This window comes from Actinia tenebrosa, unplaced genomic scaffold (assembly GCF_029948245.1).
Source record: "Actinia tenebrosa isolate PJP-AT-01 unplaced genomic scaffold, QUT_ActTen_1.0 PGA_scaffold1__47_contigs__length_23844297, whole genome shotgun sequence".
In the NCBI taxonomy this organism is placed as follows: Eukaryota; Metazoa; Cnidaria; class Anthozoa; order Actiniaria; family Actiniidae; genus Actinia; species Actinia tenebrosa.
In genome coordinates this window covers 19,882,064-19,908,860 of record NW_028292578.1, presented here as the reverse complement: position 1 = coordinate 19,908,860, position 26,797 = coordinate 19,882,064, and the positions used below count along the sequence as shown (strand labels likewise).

Below are 26,797 nucleotides of genomic sequence, written 5' to 3'. Positions count from 1 at the left end.
AATCATATTATCTTTCGGCAACGCAGAGCATTGAGCAATTAAATTGGCTTGTCAAGACATGCTGTAAAAAAAGAAAAGGTTTCGGATATCAATTCCGTGACTGAAAAGGCCTCAGGAGTCATGCATGGTAACCATGGTAACGAAAATGAAGTAGCTCGATAGTTAGCTTAGTCAATAGTTTCGACTTAAATCGAATTTGAGCTTGCGTTTCATAGTTATTGTGTTTTCCTTGGTTTTCCTTTTTACAAAGGTTCTCAGGTTTTCATTCCTTCAGTGAAAAGCCAACGGTACGAGCCTAGACTATTGTGTAAGGAACGAGGGGAACGACCCCCTTCCTCGCAATCACAACGTTAACAATGTGCAGTTCCAAATTTCAATTTAGAAAGTTTTATTTACAGCTAGCGATAAAATATTGCAGAATAATAAAACATCTGAACAGTAATTTGAAAGTAGAATTCGACTCTGAGCGCAGCTGTCTGAGCGTGTTTTTCGTTTTAAATTAAAGGCGGAAGTTGAGAGAGTTACATTTGATTGACATATCGCCGCATGACAATACCACGTGCGAATTTAGAATTTCTGGGAAATTCAGAAGATCGATTGATCGATGAGCAGATGATGTAGGTGTGTTGAAACAAGAAGCTGAAAAGAAAGTCATGATGTGAGTCGGCTAGCGATCTATCATTACCCGTTTGCGCTAGTTTAGAATCTTTTCTTTCTCAGTATTGAAGTCTTTTCTGATTGATCGGTAGCCTTTGATTGGTAAGTAAGCCAGTCAGTTATAAGTTCAATCGTCATTCCCTTTTAGTTTAACAGTAATGATGAAAAGGTAAATTATACACCGTGAAAAGATGAAAAAACTTACTGACGTTTCGGACGCTAGTCCTTCCTCTTTTACTCCGACGAAGGACTCAAGCGTCCGAAACGTCAGTAAGTTTTTTCATCTTTTCACGGTGTATAATTTACCTTTTCATCATTGCTGTTTCATTAGAAACACCGACGCAGCTCACACTAGTTTTAGCTAGTTATATCCTTTTAGTTTAACATTATGGTCAGGCTAAAAAATATGGCTGCCAGCTTCTTGATTCATTCACAGCTTTCAAAAGTCAAAGCATTGATATCAATTATTTAATTGATGTTATTCTATTGACTATATTAATTTATTCTTTTAGAACATTCCATAGTTGTTAACAAACGATAATATCAAAAGGCTCTTATATTCTAACTTTTCTGTAGGAGATTTTAGCACTTCCAAAGGATTTGATTTTGAATATAAATGAAAGTATAATGGGTCGCTGTGAAGAACCTTTGGTAGCGGACATAAAATGAGTAAGTATTAAATGGACAAAACTAAAGACGCTCTTACCGTTACTTTGGAATTCAGAATAAATTAAATATTCTTAAACGTTATAAAACTTTTGAATTTATAAAACTTATAACACTTACCAAAATTCTTTTTGTTCTAAAATTCAGAGTACAGAATACTCTATAAATTAACACTTGAATATATAATATTACTAGAGAAAAAACTTTCTATTATATAACCCATAATGTAATACTTAATTTATGCATATGTTGGTTGTCAACTATATTAAATTTCTTGGAATTAAGAATAAATTGAATACTATTGTGAATACGTTTGATATATAAGACTTAGATTGACAGGGTATAACAGAACCAATCTTCTACATATATATATATATATATATATCCATGTAATGAGCTGCCTTCAGATTTGTACCACGTTTCAGTTTGGTGGCTTGAATTTCTAGAAATCAAAACACAGTTCCCATATTATTATAATCAGCATGGTGCTATAGTGTAGTCCTCCCACAGTCCAAAGTCCAGTCGGAATTGAAAACTCTGATTCCAGAAATCTATTCTGAAATTTAAAAAAAATAAGATAATTGCCTTAATTTTGAGGTAACCCAGTTAATATAGTACTCCACTAGAATTAACACACAATGTGTAGTTCTAGAAAATATCCATAAACCTCAAAAACACAGTGAGAATTTTTAAAAGGACCCCTTGCTTACCCCCAGGAACTAGACCAATTTTCTTCCATTCAAACTCAGTTTTATTTTGTTCTTTCTCTTACCTCTCTCCCCTCAAAATTTCAAATTTCTTCTGTTAATAAGGTGGGATTTGGATATTTTCTGGAACTACACAAACAAAAAATAGCCTGTCAGAAATTAAGCTTGAGCTCATATATGTCAGCTTATTTTGGCTGCAAATGAATTTTTTATATTTTATTGGAATCATTTGAAAATTTAATTGCGTGAATAGTAGGAAAATATTTTCAGTTTAGTTACTCACAACATGTACAGGTTGATCTTTTTTCCAGCAGTTTTTCCATTCAACACTATATATATAGATTGGGGAAGACTACCAAATAAAGATTTAATGAATAAATATAATATATTATAATCATTCTTAGGGGAGGGGGAGTTAGGGGAAGGGAAGTTAGGGGATTAGGGAGGCACAAAAATGTTTAGCTCTTACAGAGGGGACTAATAAATATAATACAAAACTTAAAGGTAACCTTCCCCCCATCCACATTGTTATGAACAGTTCCACTTTTTTTGCTTTCAAAAGGTGGGGAAAGTGGCTTTGAGGATTTTGACTGTATTCAGCCATCACTTATCCAACAAATCAAGATAATTCTTGATCAGTATCCTGATGATGGTCAAATACTTAAGGTATATTATGAGCAAAAATTATTCTAGGCAGTCAAACAAAAAAAAAAACGAAAAACAAAAAAAAAAAACAACAAAAAAACAAAAAAACAAAAAAAAAAGAAAAAGAAAAAAGAACAGCTTATTATTCAGGGGTTATGAGATTCGTATAGGGATTCAGTGTCTTTAACATCGCATTCACCCTTACAGTGCAACTACTTAGGGCCACCTAGACAGCAAGAAAAACAATTAATTTATCGTAACATCACAGCTAGGGTCAAATTACCATTCTCATGCAGTCTTGGTTTACCTTGTTTCTGATTGGCTCAACTTTATATCCAAAATTGGAATATTGCATTGCTTTAATTTTATTGGAAGAATATAGAGATGATAATGTAGTGGTCAGACTAATTTTAATTTTTTAATTTATTAAAAATGCTTGTAACAGTTAAGAGGGGATGTCAGCAAAAATCGAACAATTTTGAAATTTTGTGGCAACGGTCGAAAAATCGATTTCGCTCATATTCTAACCTTAGGTAGACCTTATTCTAACTAGAACCACTATGTAGTTTGTTTTTAAAAATATCGCTTATTTTACGAGAAAAACGAGAAAATTGATTTTTGCGGATTTCAGCCTTTTGACGGCGGAAAGAAATCGACTACTTCAGAGCCTTCGCGTCGCAAAGAAAAGTAATTCAGACATATAAAACCATTATAATCTTATCAATTGGTATCTAAACTTGTTTTAGGAAAATGTTCAGCTATCTCAGTTTCCTTTTTCAAGACGAAAAAAAATTTTTTTTGACCCATACATTTTACAATACCAAGAGTATAGAAAGTTTAAAAAAATATTTTGGTATGTGCTATATAAAATAATGGGCTAAAATTTGGGCTAGTTAAAGTTAAGATGCTATATAATCTTATTCCACTGAAATTTGGTTGGGTAAATTATTTATCGCGTAAATAAAAAGCTTGAAATTCTTAAAAAATTCAGCGATTTCTCTGTCGGCAAAGATCAGTCGATTTCAATAGTTCTGCACAAACAACGCAATAAATCCGAGTTTGTTCGTTTTTCGAGCAATAATCTAAAGCAAAAATACTTTAAAAGGCCTAAGTTATTATTTTTAAGATAACGAAGAATCTTTTGAGGCTCAGATTCAAACACGCTTTGCTATTCGCGACTGAGAAGTGGACTGAGTATTGTAAGCAAACTTGAATAACTAACAAAGTGTCTAACGATTACAGTAGGGATTGCTCACCATATTTTCGGATTACTTCAGACTATTCTGCTTTAACCGTTGAATATTATTTATAGTTAGGTGAAGAATAAGTAGTCGTTCTATTTTTCTTGCTCCTACCATGATAAATTGGGAAAGGACGGTAATCTGAGATGTAAACATGTAATCCACAATGCATGCCGCTTAAAACAATACACGTCACCAGTGACACCAAACTGACAGTGACATCTGATTATAAGATATCGTCGTGTGTTTCATATTTTTGAGATGAATTTCCTAGGTAACTGAGGATAAACTAACAAACTTTTGGTTGGAGGAAGCTGTGGGTTCGATCCAAAGGACAGGAAACGAGATACTGCCATAATCCCTTTATTGGCCTGCAGAAAGGAGATTTTCGACCACAAGACCGCCTTTGCGTTCTCTGGCCCCGAAAATGAAGTTGACTTGATCTTGAGTCGGGCAGCCATATTTGTTTGTCCAAATGATGTTGATACGTGGTCAATATGTCCATTCCATCGTTCAAAATTAGGATTGGGATGGACAAGAGGCTGCAATACAAGGTGCAGAGTACCTGTTGAAATATCTAAGCATCAAAAGACCAAAGGAAAATGGCCGAGATTTGAAAGAGGAATAGGAAAATCCGATTCGTCTATGATATTAAATAAGACTGAGGTATTCCTACAAGTAGGTTCAGGTCAGTAACAAGTTTGCATTCCTAATGATACTCGAGGTTTGATTTGCGCATTTTTTCTTTCTATGAAATACTTTTATAGTAATAAAAATGTTTCTTTCATTTACTTGTAGGAATGTGCATAAATTGCAGAAAAACTCTTAAACAACTCGAAGACTCCGATCCACAGACTCCGGTCACCACCAGCGCCTCCCAAAGACAGGAACTGGATGAACAGAGGATTGTTGAGCAAATAAGTAATTTGTCGCTGGTAAATATCTTTTCTCCTTGAAAACTGAAGGAATGCTTTTATTACTAAAATAAATGATTTTTGTGCGTTAGTGCTGTTTTCAAAACCCTTGGTTATTTTATATTTGTTTATTTGTTAGTCGGTTTGGTAATCAGATTAAATTAGTAAAGGCGGCGCGAGTGGCGGCGGATTGGTATAATATGAAAAAGTGTGGAGCGGGAAATGGGAAGGGGAGTGGGAAGGGAAGGGAGAGGAAGTGGGAAACTCTGAAAATCAACAAAACGTTAATGCGTATTTTACATGTTTTTGTGGGTCGGGAATTTACGTATTCTACCGATAAATGAAATCAGAATTAGAAGTGCGTTCATTTTCTTATATTTTTTTAAATTATTTTTTCTGTTAAATAATTTTAGGACGAAAAGGAGGAGGTGACGTTTAATCCAAAGTTCTCCACGCCTACAAGTCTGTATCAACCAAGCGAATCTTCTTACTTATCCGTCACTGTGGAAGAAACGGAGGTTGTTCCTTCCCCAAAAGAAAAATTGAATGCCTTCCTTTGTTCACGGGACATTAGCCCTATTCGTCATTCTCTTTCGTTGCCATGGGAACAAACATCAGAGCGCACAAAGCGTTTTCATATCCGGAAAACGCAACAGGTTGTAGATGCATGCCTGAAGGAGATTGCTCCTGAAGATTTTGAAATGCTATTTTCTGCATTGAAAGAAACGAAGTCTAATAAATGTAGTGTTGATAACTCCCTTATGGAGGCTTTATCTGAATGCTACAATAACAGCAGTTCTTGGAGCACCCGCAGACAGATATTATCCATCATGGCGGACAAATTGAGTTTTAAAGAGCTTCGCAGGTGGATACCTAGTTTGACAAGATATCGCTTCAATCTTGCAAGACACCACCTTTTACTCCACGGCAGAGGGGCAGTTTTACCTTCCACTAAGAACACGCGAATGTACGTTCAACCAGAAAAGCTTGAGCACTTCATTATATTCATTACCAGCTCACATATTGTACAAGATTTGCCATTTGGCGAGAAAACGCTTAAGTTATCGTCACAAACAGAAATCAGGATCCCAAATGTTATACGATCTTTGATACCTGAGCAAATTATTTGTCAGTACCAAAGCTATTGTCAAGAGACAGGTTTCAAACCAATGAGTCGTAGTTCGTTATGCAGAGTTCTCAGCGTATGTTCAGCTTCAATACGCAAATCTTTACAGGGCTTAGACAACTTTTCAGCACTTGGAGCAAAAGCCTTTGATGATCTTGAAGAGTTGGTTGAAAAGCTTGGAGACACTTACGGGAATGGGCTTACTTGGGCGAAGGAAATAAAGCAGAATCTCAAACTAGCAAAGCGTTACTTCAAAGGCGACTATAAGGTAAACTAAATGTTCACTTTCAGTTATTCTGCAACAATTCATTATTGAAAGCGCACGCTGCAGTAAAATCCCAAGCTCCAAACCAATAAGCATCATGAAATACATGCATAATATCGTTATAATGTTTTGTTGAAGGTTCACGTTACCAAAAGCTCAAAAGTTGCAGATCATTGCAGAACGCACGCCCTAAGTTATCCAAGTGAAGATGACCACATGGTTGACTGTGACCACGAGCATGACCTGAAATGCGATAGATGTAACTTATTTCCTGTAACTCTGAAAGAAATAAAATGCGTAGTAGAAAGCACTAGATGCACCTTGGAAGATAAAGGAGAAATGGAGTTCTTGATCTCCCAGTCCGCGCAGAACATCGAGGCCTGGAAGTCCCATCTTTTACGATCAATTAATCAAGATCAAGCAAGGCAAGAAATTATTAAAGATTTAAGAAAGGAGGCAGTGCTTTTAGTTTCCGACTGGGCAATGAAGTTTTTGCCAAGAAAGTTCCGAGAAAGCCAGCAAGACTGGTTTGGTAAGCGCGGGATCCCCTGGCACATAACTGTTGCCATGACCAAAACAGATGAAGGAGAAATGAAAATGTTGACGTTTGTACATATATTTGAAAGCTGCATTCAGGACAGTCCTGCTGTTCTGGCTATTTTTGACGACGTTCTACAGCAACTTAAGAGCATCACTTCTGACATTACCTCTCTTTACCTCAGACAAGATAATGCCGGATGTTATCATTCTGCATCGACAATCCTTGGCATTTATCAGGTTGCATCACAAAATGACTTTAATCTAGTGCGCATTGATTTCTCAGACCCGCAGGGCGGCAAAGGCGCATGCGATAGAAAGGCTGCAACTATCAAGAATCATATGAAGAAGTATTTAAACTCAGGACATGATATAGATACTGCTCAACAAATGAAGTGTGCTATGGAGTCATTTGGAGGAATCCCTGGGGTAAGAGTAACACTGTGCGGCGCTCAAGCTTCTCCAGACTTATCAGAAAAATGGGAAGGTGTGAGCTTTATTAACAACATCGCTTACAGCAATGAAGGAATTACAGTTTGGAGGGCTTATGAAATTGGTGCTGGCAAATTTATGCCTTGGAGTAGCTTTAATCTGCCCAACAAATTGCCAAAGCTCAACAAGATTCCAGATTATGAAGTATTAAAGGTTACCTTTCTTTCCATCAAAGCAAGAAAAATGCCGACAAAAAAACCCGCTCTTAAAGCTGAGTCACTGCAGAAGGTAAAAAAAGTTAAGGATAATGATGATGATGACGATGATGATGACGATGATGATAATGATGATGATGTCAACTTAACAGAAGATAACCAAGACGAAGATAGTGAGGGCGCGAAAATTGGTCGAGATGACGAAAATGCGTTATTCTTTTGCCCCGAAGAAGGCTGTATTATGTCTTTTCAGAGATATTCTTCTCTCGAAAAGCATATTGATTATGGAAGCCACAAATATGTTCTTGAGCATGAAACTCTGTATGACAGAGCTATGATTATGTACGCTACAAAGCTAGAGCATGGTGCTACTGACGTTCCTCAGATAGATGGGGACACTACCGTCAATCTAGATCATGATCAAGTGCTTCCTAAAGGATGGGCACTAAAATCAGCAGCAAAACGAAAAAGATTTAATGAAGCACAGAAAAACTATCTAACCGATATTTTTGAAAACGGAGAATCAACTGGAAGGAAGGCCAATCCTGCAGCTGTGGCCCAGACCATGAGAAGGGCCAAAAACAAAGATGGCTCAAGTATGTTCAATAAGAATGAATATCTTACGTCGCAACAAATTGCAGGCTTTTTCTCGCGTTTGGCAAGAAAAAAGAAGCTAGGCTCAGCTGATGACGAAGACAACGATGAAATGAAGAAAAATGAGGAAAACAAAGAAAAAGAATTGTTTCATGTAATGAATGAAGTAATGGAACTGGTTTCTGCAAAACATCCAATCATGTTTGATCATTACAATATCTGCGAAATGGCATCCAAATCCAAGCTATCATCTTTTTCAATCCAAATGCTTCAGGAAATCTGTGCCTCCTTCGAGCTTGAGACGTCTCACATTAAGACAAGACGCAAGAAGCCATACTTACATCTCCTGCAAGAATTAGTCAACACCTGTATTTGCAGTCTGTCTCTCTTGAAGGTAAAGTTTGTTAGTTTATCCTCAGTTACCTAGGAAATTCATCTCAAAAATATGAAACACACGACGATATCTTATAATCAGATGTCACTGTCAGTTTGGTGTCACTGGTGACGTGTATTGTTTTAAGCGGCATGCATTGTGGATTACATGTTTACATCTCAGATTACCGTCCTTTCCCAATTTATCATGGTAGGAGCAAGAAAAATAGAACGACTACTTATTCTTCACCTAACTATAAATAATATTCAACGGTTAAAGCAGAATAGTCTGAAGTAATCCGAAAATATGGTGAGCAATCCCTACTGTAATCGTTAGACACTTTGTTAGTTATTCAAGTTTGCTTACAATACTCAGTCCACTTCTCAGTCGCGAATAGCAAAGCGTGTTTGAATCTGAGCCTCAAAAGATTCTTCGTTATCTTAAAAATAATAACTTAGGCCTTTTAAAGTATTTTTGCTTTAGATTATTGCTCGAAAAACGAACAAACTCGGATTTATTGCGTTGTTTGTGCAGAACTATTGAAATCGACTGATCTTTGCCGACAGAGAAATCGCTGAATTTTTTAAGAATTTCAAGCTTTTTATTTACGCGATAAATAATTTACCCAACCAAATTTCAGTGGAATAAGATTATATAGCATCTTAACTTTAACTAGCCCAAATTTTAGCCCATTATTTTATATAGCACATACCAAAATATTTTTTTAAACTTTCTATACTCTTGGTATTGTAAAATGTATGGGTCAAAAAAAATTTTTTTTCGTCTTGAAAAAGGAAACTGAGATAGCTGAACATTTTCCTAAAACAAGTTTAGATACCAATTGATAAGATTATAATGGTTTTATATGTCTGAATTACTTTTCTTTGCGACGCGAAGGCTCTGAAGTAGTCGATTTCTTTCCGCCGTCAAAAGGCTGAAATCCGCAAAAATCAATTTTCTCGTTTTTCTCGTAAAATAAGCGATATTTTTAAAAACAAACTACATAGTGGTTCTAGTTAGAATAAGGCCTACCTAAGGTTAGAATATGAGCGAAATCGATTTTTCGACCGTTGCCACAAAATGTTCGATTTTTGCTGACATCCCCTCTTAATAAGTAATATATACAGTATGAGTGGCCGTGTTGTATCCGATATACAAACTGAAGGTGTAGCCGAGAGTTTGTATATCCGATATACAACACGGACACAAATACCTTAGATTGCTTATCAAACGTCTAGGTTAGTTCCTTTGTGTTTCACTAAAATTTTCAAAATTAAAGTTTTAAATCTGTCCAAGAAAATCCAAGTTAAAGTTTATGCAAATGAACAGGATTCTGTATCTGATTTACAGAACTTTTCACGATCGTGATTTCTGTTGTTTTCCTCATGAATTATTAATGAGTTTGATATAACTGATGTTTCAGACTACATTTATCAGAGTAAAATTTTTATTGGGGCTTTTTTTAAATATTTTGGGTTTGGGTCGTTCTGCTCATTAGTGACTCGAGCTTTAACATATGAATATAATAACAGGAGCTCATTCAAAATGCTGAAGATGCTAAAGCCAAAGAAGTAAAATTCTTATATGACCATCATTCATATGGCACAGAAAAACTGCATACGCAAGACCTAGCTAAGTTTCAGGTAGGTAGTACGTCATTAAGTCTTATAGGATTTGGTTTGGCTAATATCACTGATGTAGTTGAGCACTGATTGAAGCAGGAGCAGATTCCAGGGGTGGAATTCCCGATTTCTTAATACAAACTATTTGTGTCGGATCATATGAACACTATAGTCAGGCTTCGTCCTAGCCTGCTGTGCAGACGAGTACGAAATGTTCTCCGTCCACATCATAGCCGGTGTTTTCAAATTGTTCCACTCTGGAGACTGTATTCGAAAAAAATCGTTTACGGTGAAGAATTGTTCCGGATTCGCCCGGACTATTGTTGACGGTAGGCCTAACTGAATAAATAGCAAATTCGGATTCAAATTTATCCGGCATAATGTGAACGGGGCCTGAGAATCTGTAGTAATGACCAGCTTTTAAATACACTGATATCTTTACCTTGGGTGCAATGTTTTCGATTTCCGATCACGTGTCATTCCCAAGAATATACATACTTTTTTTGTTTCATGGCTGGGCATGAGAAGAATGAATTTGGATACAACTCAAACAAAGCATATAATTTAATTCTCCAGGAAAATATTACGCCCAATTATAGTGCGACATGCCTAACCGTGGCCACCCGGCTAATTCTTGTACTTATTGTTAGCCAATCATACCGCGAGAATTTTTGCATTTGCACGTGCTGAATCTCTCAACGTGACCGCAAATATTTAAAATTATTTCAACAAAAACTTATAAATATATGGCTAGGAATTTGCCTAGTGATAGCTGTTTTGGTCCCTTTGCTGGCTAACACTGGACACTTTCGTAAAAAGTCTTTTAATTGAAGGAAAAACTTGGCAGGAAACGATTCAATGGCATTGGTAAAAAGAGTTGGGTGGTCACGGTTAGGCGTGTCACAATGTAAAATGATCAATTATTTCATTCTCTTGATATTTATCTAGGGCCCAGCATTGTATGCTTACAACGATGCAATATTCTCTACTGATGACTGGAAGGGTGTCAGGATGCTCAGTGAGAGCATCAAGAAGAAGGACCCGACGAAAGTTGGACGGTTTGGTCTTGGGTTTAAATCTGTTTTTCACATGACAGGTATGCAAACATTATTACTCCCATTGCAATTAAGAACAGAGTTTTTGAATTCATACATCCTGCGCTATTTTTTGTTTTGTTTTGTTACATCCATTTTCATGGTTGTGCAACCACCACAGCCAATGTCAACTCTGGTTTCTCGATCTGTGTCAATTAAAAAGTACACCCTCAGACCATTAGAGATTTGATTGACGGATGCCAAAGTCTCGAATGATAGCTAGTTGTATGTCTGGGTCACATAGTTATGGAAATGTACAAAACGACCCATCCAGGGTTGGCCACTGAACTTTCCTGGAACACTTGAATATTGGTGAACAGAGCTCGCCAGACATTTTGTTATTTTTAAGAATTGTTTTCCAGAGCGGGGTCAAAATTTGTACTATAACAATACCCATTTGACGACAAAAAGGTTATTTATTGAAGATATGCACCCTATCCTCCCCGGAAATGGGTAAAGGAGAGGAGGATTGGGACTCCTCAAGGTAAGGGTGGAGAATAAGGTCAAAGAGTATTTTATATCTTACTCGGCTTATGCCAACAACATTTCTTTTTCTTTTTCTTTCCTGAAGACCTTCCAAGTGTTATCAGTGGCGATAGTGTAGCGATAATCGATCCCGAGGAGAAATACTTTAGTGATAACGGCGGTAAAAGATCAGGTCGAAAATGGCATTTGAAAAATCATCAAAAAAATATGCAGACGATTCCAGATCATTTTCTTCCATACCAACGTGTTTTTGGCTGCAGTAATGAATCGTTCGAACGAGGTAGCTATGAAGGGACACTTTTTCGTTTGCCATTAAGACAAGAAGCTTCCAAGTTGTCCAACACCATTTATTCGCAAGAAAAGATGAAAGGATTGCTCGAGTGCTTTGAGAAAGATGCCCATTTGATTCTACTCTTTTTGATGAATCTTGAACGGATCGAAATTTATGACAGAGAGGCACACTCTTCACAGCCTAGAAAACTATTCCACGTTAGAATCTCAGAGCACTGCTTGACAGAAGTCAGGAAAGCGAGAGAAGAATTCAGTACCAAAGTACAAGAAAATGTCTCGGCTCTTTCAGGTGGTTACTTTCCTGAAGTGAAACAGAGCTACACTCTAACCATTGAAACGGCACGCTACAGCAATGGAGTAAGCAATAAGGCAGAGCACTCCTTTGTCATCACAAACCTCTTCAGCGGTAGCGATGTTTCGGTGACAATGCAAGAGCTGATACGAGATGCCTCTCTGAGTTATATGCCATGGATCGGCGTTGCATTGCCAATTGCAACCCAGTTGAAGATCGAAGAAGACGCTGATGATTTCGAAGAACCAAAGGGTCATCTTTTCTGCTTCTTACCTTTGCCGCTAGAAAGCAAGAGCCTGACAGGTCTGCCTGTTCATGTTAATGGTTTCTTTGCCTTGAGTCAGAACCGTCGTCATCTGAAATGGCCAAGTGCTGATCAAGATGAAACAATCCAACCCTTAACAGACAAGTCATTGCAGTGGAACAAAGGGTTGTTGCAGGAAGTGCTGCCCAAGGCCTACGCTGAGCTTATTCTCCATGTCATTTCATGTTTGACAGAAGAAGAACCACTACAAACGATGACCACAAGTGATGCGTACAGTGCATGGCCAGACGTAAACAAAGTTGATGTAAAATGGAAGAACATTCTGAAGCCATTATTTGAAATCCTTCTGCAATCTAAAGTACTGCACACCGATGCTAATGGCGGAGGCTGGTGCAAAGTGGAAGAGGTTCTCCTTGACAGTCTAGAGAAAGGTGATCAGTCCATGAGGCGAATTGTGATTGACCTGCATAACAGAACGGGCCAAAAGGTTGTCACAGCTCCAGCGCATGTAAAAACAGCCCTTCAGGAATGCCGCCATATAAATTATGTCACCCCAAAGACATTGAGAGAGAGTTTAAAGGCATATCCATCTTGCTACTCCTGTTTGAGCCACCAGGATAAGATCCTACTCCTGACGTTTGTTCTCAGTGATTCCAACTTCACAAATCTTAAAGGTCTCGAATTGCTACCCTTATCTGACAAGACATTCACTACATTCAGAGGACGAGGGGTTTTTCCCATTTACATTGATTCCGCTGAACACCCAAAGTCGCTGTTGCCAGGGCTACAGAGAATGTTCTTGGATACAGACTTGGATGACACTGTAACAGACCAATTAAAAAACGCAGTCGAGAAAGGTAACTAAACTGACTGAGGATGAGTGTCAGTCATCAGTGATGATGATTAATGATAATGCTGATGTCAACGGCCAGAATAATGTTCGACAAAGATGTGATCAATTAGTGATGTTTATAATTACTCTAACTGAACGTGCATTTGTAAAATATGAAATTGCAAAATATCGAAATTTTATTTGAAATTATGGATTATTAAAAGTGTCCTTTTTTGCAGGCCATACGCAGTTATGTTACTTCAACAAAGAAGCTGTTATACGGCATCTCCGCCAAATGCTGCCTTCTGATTGGTTAGACTCAGAAGATCACGTGACCTGGCACCCTGGAATATCCAACCACCCAACAATTGAATGGTTGAAGACCTTGTGGGAGTATTTTGGTAGACATTTTGCACACACGACGTCTGGTTTAGATGCATTTAACGGGCTTCCTCTTGTTCCTGTGACCCCGTTGTCCAATCAGAGCGAGGTACATCTTGCAAGAATTCAGCGACCATCCAGTCTTGTTCTTGCTTCTTTCAACGGCGAAAATATTGACGAGTCAGTGTGTCACGTCTTGGAGGATCTTGGCTTAACCATCTTGAAAGATCTTCCAGAGTGCATTCGGCATTACCCGGAACTAGTTCCTTCTTTCGTTAATCCGGCAAGTCCAAAGGGGATACTTCATGCCATGGCAGTCATTTTTAAAAGTCCCCAGAGAAAGGACGACCTTTTACAGAAGATGAGAGTACTATCTGCTGACAAGATTGGCTCATTCAGAACATTTCTGTCAAGTTTATCGAGTCTAACACCGAATGAAGCATGTTTACTACGACAGCTACCCATGTTTGAAACATATGTTGGCTGTGGAGAGAGACTGTCTCGTTTCGTGTCACTAGAGGAAGTGAATATTGGAGCTCCAGTCGATGATTTGCCAGCTGTGTCTGTATTCACCGACTTACTGGACCTAAGAGATCGCAGAAGCCGAGCTCTTGCTCAATTGCTCAACACTTTCCAAATGTCACTCATTGGTTTATTGAAGACACTGTTGGACGACGCTCTGGGTAACAACTATGCTCAAAGTGAGGTTGACGTGCTGGCCAAGTACACCCTTGAACGGTTTGGTAGTCTTCATGGGGAGGACTTAAGGTGCATCAAACAAAAGCTACAGTGTTTGTCATTTGTTGTGTCCAGTGACAAATCGAGGAAGAAGCCCACCGAACTGTTTAATCCTGAAGATGATCTTCTTACAAAAATCTTCCTGGGTGAAGAGGTATTTCCGGAAACGTCGTATTACTCACAACCTGAAGTTAATGCTCATTTGAAGAATTTGGGTCTGAAAGGCCAAGAAAAGATCACTCCATCTGATGTCTTGAACAGTGCTAATTTGATAAATAACATCCAAAATATTGACAAAGCAAGAGTCAAATCCTTAGGCCTTCTACAACTGCTAGAAAAGAATTATTTTCTTCTTCAGGCAGCTGGTAATGGCCTACGTTCCACAATTTGGGTTCCAGTCTTGAGGACGAAACCAAATACTTATTCCACTCATCTCCCTCTGAAAGGTGGAGAGAATGCCGGGTTTTTTACTTGCCCTAACAACTTGACATCACATGATTCCATAAACATTATTGGTAGCGTCAAACTCCTGGTAAATATGCCTAGTGAGTCAAGCGTCTCGACATACTTTGGATGGCACCAAAATCCATGCACGGCAGATGTTCTCAAGCATCTTAAAAATGTAGTGTTTTCTTACCACGTTGAAGACAAAAGCAATTTTATTTTTGCTGTTAAAGAAATTTATGGATACCTTAGCAATATACGGGCCACAGATGTTATCGATGGTATGAGAGAACTACAGCTGGCAGAGTGGGTATGGAATGGCGAGGGGTTCTGCACTTTGTCAGATGTAGTTTTAGAGAATCCTTGGATTAATTTGGCACCCTACGTCCGCGTTCTACCAACAGAAACGAGAGAATTCAGCCTGATCTTTACAAGGTGTGGGATGAAACAGAGTTGCGATGCAGATTTGCTGCTCAACGTGCTGCTCAAAATCAGAGAAAAGCATGAGTCATCGCGCACCACAGACCTCTCAGTGGATGTTAAGCGTGATTTGCAACTCGCCACTGACATCCTAAACGAGCTTAAACCTAAAAATGGACAGTCCTTTGATACTAATGTCAGAAAAAGGCTTCTAGTTCCTGTTCATGTTGAGGATGATGCGAGACTGGAATTGAAACCAGTTGGAGAATGTACCTACTACGATCGAGATTGGCTCAAACAAGGGCATGATGTCATTGATATTGATGACCAAGATGATGTAAAGATCAGCTTTATCCATCAAAATATACCCGATACTACTGCTGAGCTTTTAGGAGTCCCCACTCTAATGAGTAGAATACTTGGGGCAGAAGAGCTTGAACTTGGAGAAAGTTTCGGTCAGTCCGAGTCGCTGTTAGACAGAATTCGTGGGCTGTTGGATGGGTATACTGACGGCTTGTCTGTTCCCAAAGAACTGATACAGAATGCTGATGATGCAGGGGCCACTGAGGTACGAATCTTGTACGATGAGCGAACAAACGAGGATTGCATGACACGCTTGATAGACGAAGGGATGAAAGAATGTCAAGGTCCCGCCCTGTGGGCTTACAACGATGCCGTATTCTCGGATGAAGATTTCCAGAACATCGTCAAACTCAACGCCGCCACTAAGAAGGAAGATTCCAGAAAGATTGGACGTTTTGGTCTTGGCTTTAACTCGGTTTACAATTTAACAGATGTTCCAAGCTTTGTCAGTAGAAACTCTATCGTGATTCTCGACCCTCATACCACTTACCTTGGAAAGGGAATACGAGACAAGAGCAAGCCAGGAGTCAAGCTAAGAATGGAAGAGAGGAAGCTTCGCAGGCTGGAAAATCAGTTCAAGCCGTACAATGGGATATTTGGCTGCGACCTTCGACCTGGAGCACAGCAGAAATCGTACAATGGTACCCTGTTTCGATTGCCACTTAGAACAGCAAGTCAGGCATTAAAAAGTGGAATCAAGAATCTTCACTACGATGGCAGCCAAGTAAAAGATTTGTTGGGAATTCTTTTCCATGGAGCAGAATCTTTGTTGCTGTTCACTCAGAATGTACTTCGAGTTACTGTGTACCACTTGAGAAATGAGAGTACAGAATCTCCACAGCCAGTCGAGTTATTTCGTATCTCAAAGTCATGCAGCAGGATTGTGCACCAACTCCAAAGTGAAAGTTTATTGTCAAACTCTGTGCAGCAGTTGACAAGTGAAGAACAAGAGTTTGTGAAGCAAAGCAGTGTTTTGAAAGTATCCTCGTCTTTTATGGAAAACCAAATGAATCAAAACTTCAGTTCTCCGAGTAGAGTGTTAATGAAGTCTTCCATGATACTTAACTGTCAGTGTGCCTTATCAGATCAGGGTAAAGAGTATTTAGCTGCTTTTGCTGCCTCAGAAGGGACTCAAGTTTCATGGCTGGTTACGTCTTGTATGGTAAAAGGAGAAGCTTTGGAAATGGCATCAAGGAACAAAGGCTTACTTCCTACAGCAGGAGTAGCAGCGAAGCTTACAGAAGTGCACGCAGGAAACTATGTGCCTGTTCCAATAACTAAGCCTGTCGACCATGGGGGTAATTACGAGAATAATGGTAGTGTGTTTTGCTTCCTTCCATTACCCATCCACAGTGGTCTTCCAGTCCATATCAACGGTTGCTTTGCTGTCAGTGACAACAGACGTTATCTACGTGAAAGAACAGAAGAAGACAAGACAGACCAAGGTGCAGTATGGAACGATGTTCTTATGACGGAAGTTGTTTGTCAGACATACATCAGCATGCTGGATGACATGAAAGACTTGTCATCGAGCAATGGATACATATTTTATTCGTTGTGGCCAAGATGCTCTGATGTACAAACAAACTGCCATGGGATCGCTTCCCGATTCTACAGTTCATTATTTTATGAACATCCAGAGCTGTTTTCAGATGGTCATGAATGGACCAGTATGCAGAATGTCGTGTTTTTGGAGCCTGCATTTAGAAAGGTGCAACCGATTGGGCAGGTCGCATTTGACGTATTCAAGACCAGTTGGGAAGGTACAAATACCATTGTAGTTGACCTGCCTGAAGATATATCGAGATCCTTTGACAGATATGAACTACAACATGGGATACAAAATATGTGTTACAACAAAGAACGTTTTTTCGATGAAGTATTCTTTCCCTCCATTGATTCGATAGACGCAGGCTCAAGAAACGAACTCGTTCTCTACGCTCTTGACGACACTTCAGAGGTACTGAGGAAACTCGTTGGAAGCCATCGTTGTATTCCTTCTTCACCATTGGGCCATCAACTGAAGTACCCTAAAGGACTTCTCAATCCCGGTGGCAAAGCGGCTCAACTGTTCAGTCCTGAAGACGGGAGATTTCCTCATGGAGATAAGTTTACTTCGGAGGAACGTTTAGTGACGTTAAAGAGATTAGGTATGCGAGATGATGACCTTGAGTGGGACGAAGTTATAGAAAGAGCCGAGAGCGTCAAAAGTCTTGTTCCCTACCATCAAGCTTTGGAAAGAACGAAGCTGATTCTTGCCTTCATTGATAGGAAACTGGATAACGATATAAAGGTTGACACAGATGTTCCGACGAGACTGCAGCAAGTGCAGTTCCTTCCGATAATGAAAAAGCCTGAAACCTTCCCTTTCAAATGGAAAGGAGATGATTACGCAACATGCACTTTTGAATCTACATCAGAACTTTACCCGAAAACGGTGAAGTATTTGGCCAGCGCAAGTGTACCAATCCTGGATGAGACAAAGGATGGGTGTGGCCAGGTTCCCACAAAAGTTAAACGTTTTTTATTAATGAGGAAGACTTCTCTCGATCAAGTTAAAACACAGATGGAAAATGTGATAGCAACAGCTGAAGCAATGGTTTTAAAAACCAACAGTAAACTCTTCGACGAGGTTAAGAGTGCTTTTGAAACATTATATACTTACTTCCAGAGCAGTTTAGAAACAGAAAGAGACGAAGTCGTAAACTTTTTGAAGCCACTGACTTTTATTCTTGGAGAGAAGCAATTATTTTCATTCAGCACAGTGGCATTCCGTTCCCAAATTGAATATCCACCATACTTGACCCCAGTGCTTCATAACTATGACCTGAAGTTTGGAGAATTGTTTAAGAGTGTTGGTGTTCGAGAATCCTTTGACATCGTAGATTACATCAAAGCACTTGAAAAGGTGAAAGAGAACTATCAAGAGAATCCAGTTACAGAAGAACTCATAAAGGTGACAACTGTTTTAAATCTGCTAGCAAACACTATGGAAGGGGAGAAGGTCACAGCCGACGAAGCGGTAAAGGAGTATGGAACTATTTTTCTCCCTGATTCGAAGGGGATTATGAAACCGTCAACAGATGTATGTGTGAAGGACTGCATTTGGATGCCTGACGAGAAAGGGGTCGTATATGCAAATGAAGGTATACCCTCTAATATCTGCCTCACCCTTGGGGCAAACACAAGACGACAGGAAACGCTTCGCAAGCACACATTTGGCATTGCATTTGGACAAAAAGAGAAGCTTACCAACAGGCTGAAGCGGATATTAACGGGATATCCTTGCGGCAAATCAATTATGAAGGAACTTCTCCAAAACGCAGACGATGCAAAAGCAACAAAAGTCTGTTTTATTAAGGATCCTCGTAAACATGCAGACGAGAGAGTCTTTGAAGAGTGCTGGAAGCCCCTCCAAGGGCCTGCTTTGTGCGTTTACAACAACGCACCATTCACAAAGAGTGACATCGAGGGAATACAGAATCTTGGCGAAGGAAGTAAAGGAGATGATCCAAACAAAACTGGTCAGTATGGTGTGGGATTTAATGCAGTTTATCATCTGACCGACGCGCCAACTTTTGTTTCTCAAGGAGACGAGATTGGAGAAGTAATGTGCGTGTTTGATCCGAATCTGAAATTCGCTCCTGGTGCAGATGAGTCAAGTCCTGGAGTTAGGTATGACAATATTTCGTACCTTAAAAAAATATTCACCGATGTGTTTCCTTGCTACCTTGGCGAACATTTTCCAATTAAAAACGGAACAATGTTTCGTTTTCCTCTTCGCAACGAGGAAATGGCAAAGGAGTCAAAAATCTGCGACACTCCGATAACGACAAAAGATCTCGATAACTTGCTTGATTCCTTCAAAAATGAAATGCTTGACGTTCTTCTTTTTGTTAACAACGTGAAAGAAATCTCAGTCTGTGAGATTGACAAGGAAACTGGAAACATGAACGAAAAATACAGCGTTAAGGCAACGCTATCAGAAGAAGACAAAGAAAATCGACGACATTTTGCTGCTCGTGTCAGCGAAATTGGAAAACGTCTACAGGATGGAGAAATTTCGATTTCCGATGTCACTCTACACCAAGTATCCTATGTTGTTAATCTGGAAGATCGTGAGGGTTTGACTCAGAGATGGTTTGTTGTTCAGAAGATTGGTTTTGAAAACCCAAAGGAAATTCCAGATGCTGTAATCAAGGCATTCCAAAAAGGTGATCTGGGCCTATTGCCGCGTGGAGGTGTGGCATCGTTGATCAGTTCCTCCATTGAAAATCCACCCGGAAAAGCCTTCTGTTTCTTACCCCTTCCTTTTGAAACAGGCCTACCAGTTCACATTAATGGGCATTTTGCTCTAAACCACGAAGATCGCAGAAGCCTCTGGCGAGATGACAGAGGTAATGATTACAGGAGTAACTGGAATGATGCATTACTACGACAAGTGATTGCGCCATGCTATGTAACCTTACTAGATGAGGTGAGGCAACTGATCTCATTGCCAGTGAATGCCAATAGAACAAAATTAAGCTGCAGTCGAGATGATGCAGAGCAAATGCTTAATTCATGCTATGCAGACCTATTCCCTTCTCTGTCGTCCCGTGAATTGTATTGGGAGACTCTGGCCAAGGACGTATATCGTTATATGGATGCAAAACGCGTTCGTCTGCTTCCAGTTCTACGTCAAGTTAGAAACGCGAATGAGCAAGAGCAAGTTGTCATTGAGTGGCTGCCACCAACGGGAGAAGGTCCAGACCAGGCTTTTTTTGGTACTTTAATAGAGAACCTGCCAAAAGAGTACTTAACGTATGATTACAAAAACAAGGAAAGAGCGAAGAAAAGATGTAGGAGTTTGAGAGACACCCTTCTTGCTGTGGGCCTCAACCTTCTTTGTATGCCAATGAGAGTATACGAGTGTTTCAAGGAATCCAATGTGGATGTAAGTCTTATCTCATCGGCCGATGTTATTCATTTCTTTGGAACATACGACGCCCCAAACCAGCTGTGTAACGTTGGATGCCTGCCTTTGGGTATTAAAGATACTCCATTTGAAAGCGTCGACAACTTGCTTGTGGTTCTCAAATATTGCAGTCAAGACGAACACTTTTGTCAACTTCTTGATGGTCTTCCATTGCTTCTTACCCAAGATGGCGTTCTTCGTGTCTTTAGTAGAGACCTTCCAGTGTTTCAGAGTGGTTACTTTGAGATACTTCCTCACTGCAGCTCGATGTTCGTACACCGTCAGATGTTTAACACGGTTTTCTATCTAAAGGATGGTCATACGACGTCCCCAGTTTTCAAAGATTTTGACATCAATGCATTTGCTCATCTTCTTCCAAGAGAATTGAACAAGGGCGTCTACAAATCCACCAATGAATATGTTATCTGGGATCCAGAAGATAGAGATAAGATTCCAAACAAACATTGGATGTGGCATGTGTGGAGATTCTTTTCAAACTATGTCAAGAAACTCATCGATAAACACGTCGAAGAGAAGAAAAGAAACATGGATTTTAAAATGCTGAACGAATCAACTCGTGAAAAACTGCGCCTCAATGAAAGAATGGAGCACAAACGTATCGTGCAAGAAGCCCTGACACCTGTAAATGAATGGTGTCTTCTTCCAGCAACCGAAACAGAAAAAGAACTTTATCGTGTTATTGAGGTCAGACATCTTCTTGTTCCTTTAGCCTCTGCCAAGTCTGTAATCCACTTTCTGCACAATGACCTCTATTCGCTACAAGAAAATCTTAAGAAAATGGTTCTTCCAGAATTGAATTGTAAAATACTAGAGGGCGAAGGTTATGCAGTTCATCCAGCTTATAGCGAAACAGCAAGGCAACTTGTGGCTTCTTTAAATGATCCAACATCTATCTTAACGGTTCTTGTACAAAAGCTGAAAAGGAACCCTAATTTCCATTATGGTTTAGAGAAACGTGCTTGCGAAAGTGTGCTGCATTTTTTCAGCGAGCAGATAAAGTTATTCAACAGCGAAGATAGCAAAGATCTGAAGGCCCTTCCTTTCTACACAACTATACATGGTGAATCAATTAGCATCAAAGAAATGCAAGCAATAGTGCTTTCCGATTCGATTCCCAAGAACGACATGCATATCTGGCAAGAAAAGTCAAGGATTGCTTTTTTAAAGGAAAATGATAGATTGAAAGATCTTTACGCTTTCCTGGGATGTGATTCTAAGAACGCCATTGACCTGTACTGCGAAATCATATTTGATAAATTCCATGAAATGAGTGAAGAGGCAAGACTTGAGCATTTAAAGTTTCTTCGAAGATTATTAATGAGCGCAGACTCAGATATTTTTCTAAAGTATCCAAGAAATGATGAAAAGTCCGAGGATAAGGAGAAGCTATTACAAGAGCTCAGCAAGTTGAAGTTCATTCAAGATAAAAGAGGTTATTTTAAAACCGCGTCTAGTTTTTATGACCCTTCCAATGAAGTCTTCAAAGTGATGTTTGAAAACAAGCAAGATGTATTTCCTCCGAAACCCTTTTGTGAGTTTGAATGGCTGCACTTTCTACGTCGGATAGGGCTCATCCATCAAATCACTGACGAACAATTCTTACAGTTTGCCAAGGACGTAGAAACAGAAGCAAAGACAATGCCGAGTGAAGCAACAAGGAACAAATCAGATATTCTTGTCAGACACCTTTTCCAAATAGAAAACGTTGCAACAAGCACACTTTTGGAGTATGTGAAAGAAATCTGTTTTATCTTCCCTTTGAGTGTGGATAGTCGGCTACAATGTCTGCATAAACAATATGGCATGAAACAAAGTGGCTTGCCCTACATCTGTTTTAAAGATTCTGTAGCCTCTAATGATTATTACATTTGCTGGACAAGTGCAAACCTTTTGCCGCCGAGTGCTAACCCATTGTATTTTCGTGAACTAAATCCAAATTACAAAGGTTATAACAGCAAGTTGAATAGTCTCGGAAACTACAAAGAAAGGATTTTCCAGCGATTAGAGATTCTTGAAAACCCAACTGTTGATATGGTGGTTACTCATTGTGAAACCATCTGCAAAGTGCTTACCCAAAAGAAGCCCACCGAAAACAAGGAGAGAAAAGATTGTCTTGAAAACTCTCGCCTAGTACTCGGAATAATGACAAGCATTTATGAGTATCTGCAAAGAAACTACCATGCCAATAAAGAAGTCATAAATGATTTGAAGAACATTAGATGCATTGTAGTTGATGGTGGAAAGCGATTTGTGTTTCCTATCCAAGTGGCCGTGGATATCACGTCAGACCAAGAAATCCCGCCATATCTGTACAAGATTCCCCTTGAAATTGGAGCTTACGCAGAGCTGTTCAAAAATCTTGGTACAACCAACACTATCACTGCAGCACAGTATTCGATGGTACTGAAGAATATACACGATGAATCTGGCGACAAGAATCTTCACCCTAACGAGATACGCAATGCTTTTAAAGCCACGAAAGGTTTATTTGAGACGATAGCGAAGATGAAAGAAGTTCAAGCCCCAGAAATCTCTCCACTCTATTTGCCAGGAGAGAAACGAAATCCTGATGATGGGAACAAGCTGTTTGTGGTTTTAGAAAGAGCAGCTCACTTAGTGTTTAACGATGCTCCAAACTTTAATGAGCGAATCAAGTTCTTTGAAAGGTTTCTGCTAGTAAAACTAGAAAAGTGTCATCTAGAAGTATCCAACGACGACTTGCTGGTTAAAAAACTTCCCGAATCCGTACGTCCACTTATGCTTACATCAGTAGTTCGTGAAACCTTGGTGGAAAAAAAACAGGCACTTTCTTGTTCCAGCACAGCACAAGAACTTCGGGAGATTTTGACGTCCGGACAGTTCTGCCATGGACTGATTCGCATGATTAGACATTCCAACTACGTAAATGAAGTGGATATAAGTAGTGATGTCTTGACTAATGTACGACAAAAGTTGTCTTGTATCTTCGTTTATGGTGTTTCACACCTTCAAACAAGGCTTGTGTGCAATGGCAAAACCATCCGCGACAGCGAGGCCAACGTTTCTTGCTTTGGAGAGAAAGAAGAATGTGGGGAACTTGAGACTTGGAAGATATACGTTGAAGAAGGAGCAGACCTCAAGATATACTTCTCACGAGTGGCTATAATTGTAGACAGGATGACAGGGGATCTTTTAGGAAAAGAAATGTTGACCCATCTTCCAATTATGCTTTCTTTAATGCCACACGAAATTAAGTGTTTCCTTGATGAATTGGGAGTTCGTGAGGACAAGTCCTTTTTGGATGCAACATCTTCTTATTTCCCACCAGCTGGAAATTTTATTCATATTACAGACCATCACTTGCTGGTGGATGACATCACAGTGTTCAGTCCTGGTGAGTACGTTGGTTATGAGCTAGATGATCCAAGTCTTCGAGGAGAAGATGGCACCCCAACCTACATCTATGCAATTGTCATCGAAGAAGTCACCGAGGACGGACAACCCTCAAACACAGAACCAAGCTTAAGAAAATACAGAATTGATATCGGGAAAGACAAAGAACCAATTGTTGTAGACGCAGCAGACTTGTACAAGTTCTATCGTCCAAGTCAAGGGAACAGTGAGTGTTTAGAAATGGAACCCTTCACAGGTTCTCAAGATGAAAAGCCTGCCAGTCTTGATGAGCATGAAATTCGAAACGAGATCAGAAGAATTCTCCAAGAGGCTTGGAAGCAACCCGAAGAGAAACGAAAAAAGATCATAAAGCGTCTGTACCTTAAGTGGCACCCAGACAAGAATCCTGGAAATGAACAGTTTTGTACAGAGGTGTTTAAGTTTATTCAGCAGGAAATCGAAAGACTTGAAAAAGAAGAACGCTTTGCCGGGAGGACTCGAACACGGAGTTCCACGAGATCTGATCACAGCTACAGCGGATTCTACAGTACCTTTTTTAATTGCTGGTCAGGCCGTGCACGATATCACAGTGGCCAAAGATCTTCCTTCTATAGTGGCGGTGGCTTTTCTACTTTTTCTTGGAGGTCATACAGACGTAACCCTCAACCTGGTGAAGCAAGAAGGTGGTACAAACAAGCGAAAGCAGATCTGGAAGCAGCAAGTAACGATGTAGATTGTCAAAGAACCTCATACGAATGGGCGTGCTTCAAGTGCCATCAGGTATGAAGGGGTTTCTATTTCTCTAGATTTATGATTCATAATTTGTTTGAGTCTTTATATTGTACGTATTACGTGAAGTCCGTTCTTTGCAACCAAGGAAAAAACCAGAATGTATCAACTTTCCAATAAACACTGCGTTTTTGCCTCTTGCTACCACGGCAAGGGTGCAATAAGTATTTTGCATAAACAAATTGCAACCCCTTAGCAGTGGACCTGAAATATATAAATGCAACGATGATGATATTGATGATACTATGGCGATGAATTAAGATAAGAAAACGCAGATTTAAACAAGTAGGCCTTAAGAATCCATATTGTTAATTTTACGAATATTTTGTGGAGATATTTTATTTATCATATTTTGCATTTCTGAAGATAATATCTGTTCATTCAGTCCGCAGAGAAAGCCTTGAAAGCAGCACAGTATTCAATAGATGCTGATAAAACCAACGTCCACGATCTGAGGATGATAGCTCATGACCTAAACAATGATAACTTGAGCAGGTTGGCCTCAAAGCTTGAAAGTCTTGTTGGAGATTCAACACGCATGCGTTATCCAGACCGAGTACGGTATCCCAACATACCCCATGATGTATACACTAGTTCAATGGCATCAAAGGCAATAGATCTTGCATTAGCCATCGTCCAGGAGGTGGCATCAAAGTTCATAGACTGAGCAGGTGAGTACCTTATGCAACGTATAATTAGCTGAAGATGGACAATCCAGTTAAACTAATTTTCATTTTTTTAAATTTCAGGATGAAAACAGATGAAAAAGATTCTCACCGTCTAACAACGTCAAGTATATGACTGTCGATTAACTTTTAATAGATTTAGTTTTCCATATATCTCTTAACAAATTTTAACCAATGCAAGCCTACAAAGACTCAGATTCAATGACAGCGAAAACTGGAAAAAGAGTTCAAAGCTATCATGATTGCATCTTTAGATTATAGAAATTTCGGTTAACTTTTAATAGATTTAGTGCAACTTCTCATACGTTGTAATCAAGTACAGATAGTTTTAGTTATATGTGTTCGATTCCAGTGTCATTGAGTTAAGCTAGTAAGACAATTATCAATCAGGAAAACTGGAGAGAAATTACAGTAAACATAGTCAAAAGTTTGTTAATCAATCTTGTGCCAAGAGCCCTGGCGTTTCTCTTAGAGAAAGCTCAGCTGCCCGAAGGAGCACGTTTGTAGATCTTATACACCGAATCGAAATATGGCGACCAATTTGAATAACTATTGTTCTACAGTGACCAGCGACTGACTAGCCTCTCATACATGTGAAAATGCTTTTATGTTTCCACGTGAACACGAGGCTAGTCAGTCGCTAGTCAGTGCAGAACAATAGTTATTAAAGTTGGTCGCCATATTTTGATTCGGTGTATACATATGCACAAATTTGTATGGCACTTTTTTATGATTTTTGTTGTTGTTGTTGTCGTTGTTGTTGTTGTTGGTTTTTTTTTTTGATTTTGTCAAATTACTAAATTAAAATACTTGAATTTTTTATATTATATAAATTTTACACATTTTAGAAAAAGGGGAAATGATGTTATATAGGCAATTCATTTAAATGTATATATATTAGTTTTAGAAACACTCAAAATATACAATTGTTAATTTCTTTAGGGTCTAGTACAACCAGAAAAAGTTCACCATCATCACCATTTAATAAAGAATGGACAGCCATGGGTTTTTCAGCAATGCTCTCACATCTATTTACCCTCTTTAATTGCATTTTCGATTAGTTTTGTTATTATTAATATATTATTAACGTAATGATATTAAACTTTATGTTGATGAGGAATTTTGTATTTCCTGCTTGCTTCGAAAACCACCGATATCATCATTTTAAATCAAGTTTTTAAAACTCTGGCTTCTTACCTCTGTTCACGTGGTCTTGTTGGATCCGTGATGTACCCTTTAATGTACGCAGAGTGTTTGCTGGTTCAAAGTCCCTTAACTTTTGTACTTCAAGAGTTTTTTCCAGGTTTTCTGTCCTCTGGTTATCCTTCCTCCACTTCTAGAATTCGACTCCTGTTACTTGGGTTCTCCGTTA

The 26,797-nt window shown here is 39.1% G+C and overlaps 2 protein-coding genes and 1 long non-coding RNA gene across 6 annotated transcripts in view; 2 read left to right on the top strand and 1 right to left on the bottom strand.

Annotated features, from left to right (window-relative positions):
* The first annotated feature begins 580 nt into the window (after positions 1-580).
* Positions 581-26,545, top strand: LOC116289360 (sacsin). Its single transcript, XM_089032148.1, has 9 exons — positions 581-759; positions 1,234-1,326; positions 2,593-2,696; positions 9,905-10,015; positions 10,943-11,090; positions 11,660-13,279; positions 13,494-24,730; positions 25,125-25,410; positions 25,489-26,545. Exons 2-8 carry the CDS (start codon positions 1,323-1,325, stop codon positions 25,404-25,406), a joined length of 13,506 nt encoding a protein of 4,501 aa, XP_088888274.1. The 5' UTR covers positions 581-759; positions 1,234-1,322; the 3' UTR covers positions 25,407-25,410; positions 25,489-26,545.
* LOC148910064 (uncharacterized) overlaps positions 1,549-26,797 on the bottom strand; it is a 50,893-nt gene continuing 25,644 nt past the window's right edge. For 2 of the 4 annotated variants that reach the window (XR_016120127.1, XR_016120130.1), the window contains exons 4-6: positions 26,623-26,797; positions 2,314-2,382; positions 1,549-1,879 (exon numbers count right to left, since the gene is read on the bottom strand). This is a non-coding gene — a long non-coding RNA (uncharacterized LOC148910064). Of the gene's footprint in view, positions 1,880-2,313; positions 2,383-3,931; positions 4,052-26,537 lie in introns of those variants that run through there. The other 2 variants (XR_016120129.1, XR_016120128.1) reach the window with 2 other exon arrangements.
* On the top strand, positions 4,513-8,681 carry LOC148910066 (uncharacterized). The gene is made up of 4 exons (XM_089032149.1): positions 4,513-4,604; positions 4,715-4,851; positions 5,244-6,224; positions 6,360-8,681. The coding sequence occupies exons 1-4, from the start codon at positions 4,562-4,564 to the stop codon at positions 8,424-8,426; spliced, it is 3,228 nt and encodes a 1,075-aa protein (XP_088888275.1). The 5' UTR covers positions 4,513-4,561; the 3' UTR covers positions 8,427-8,681.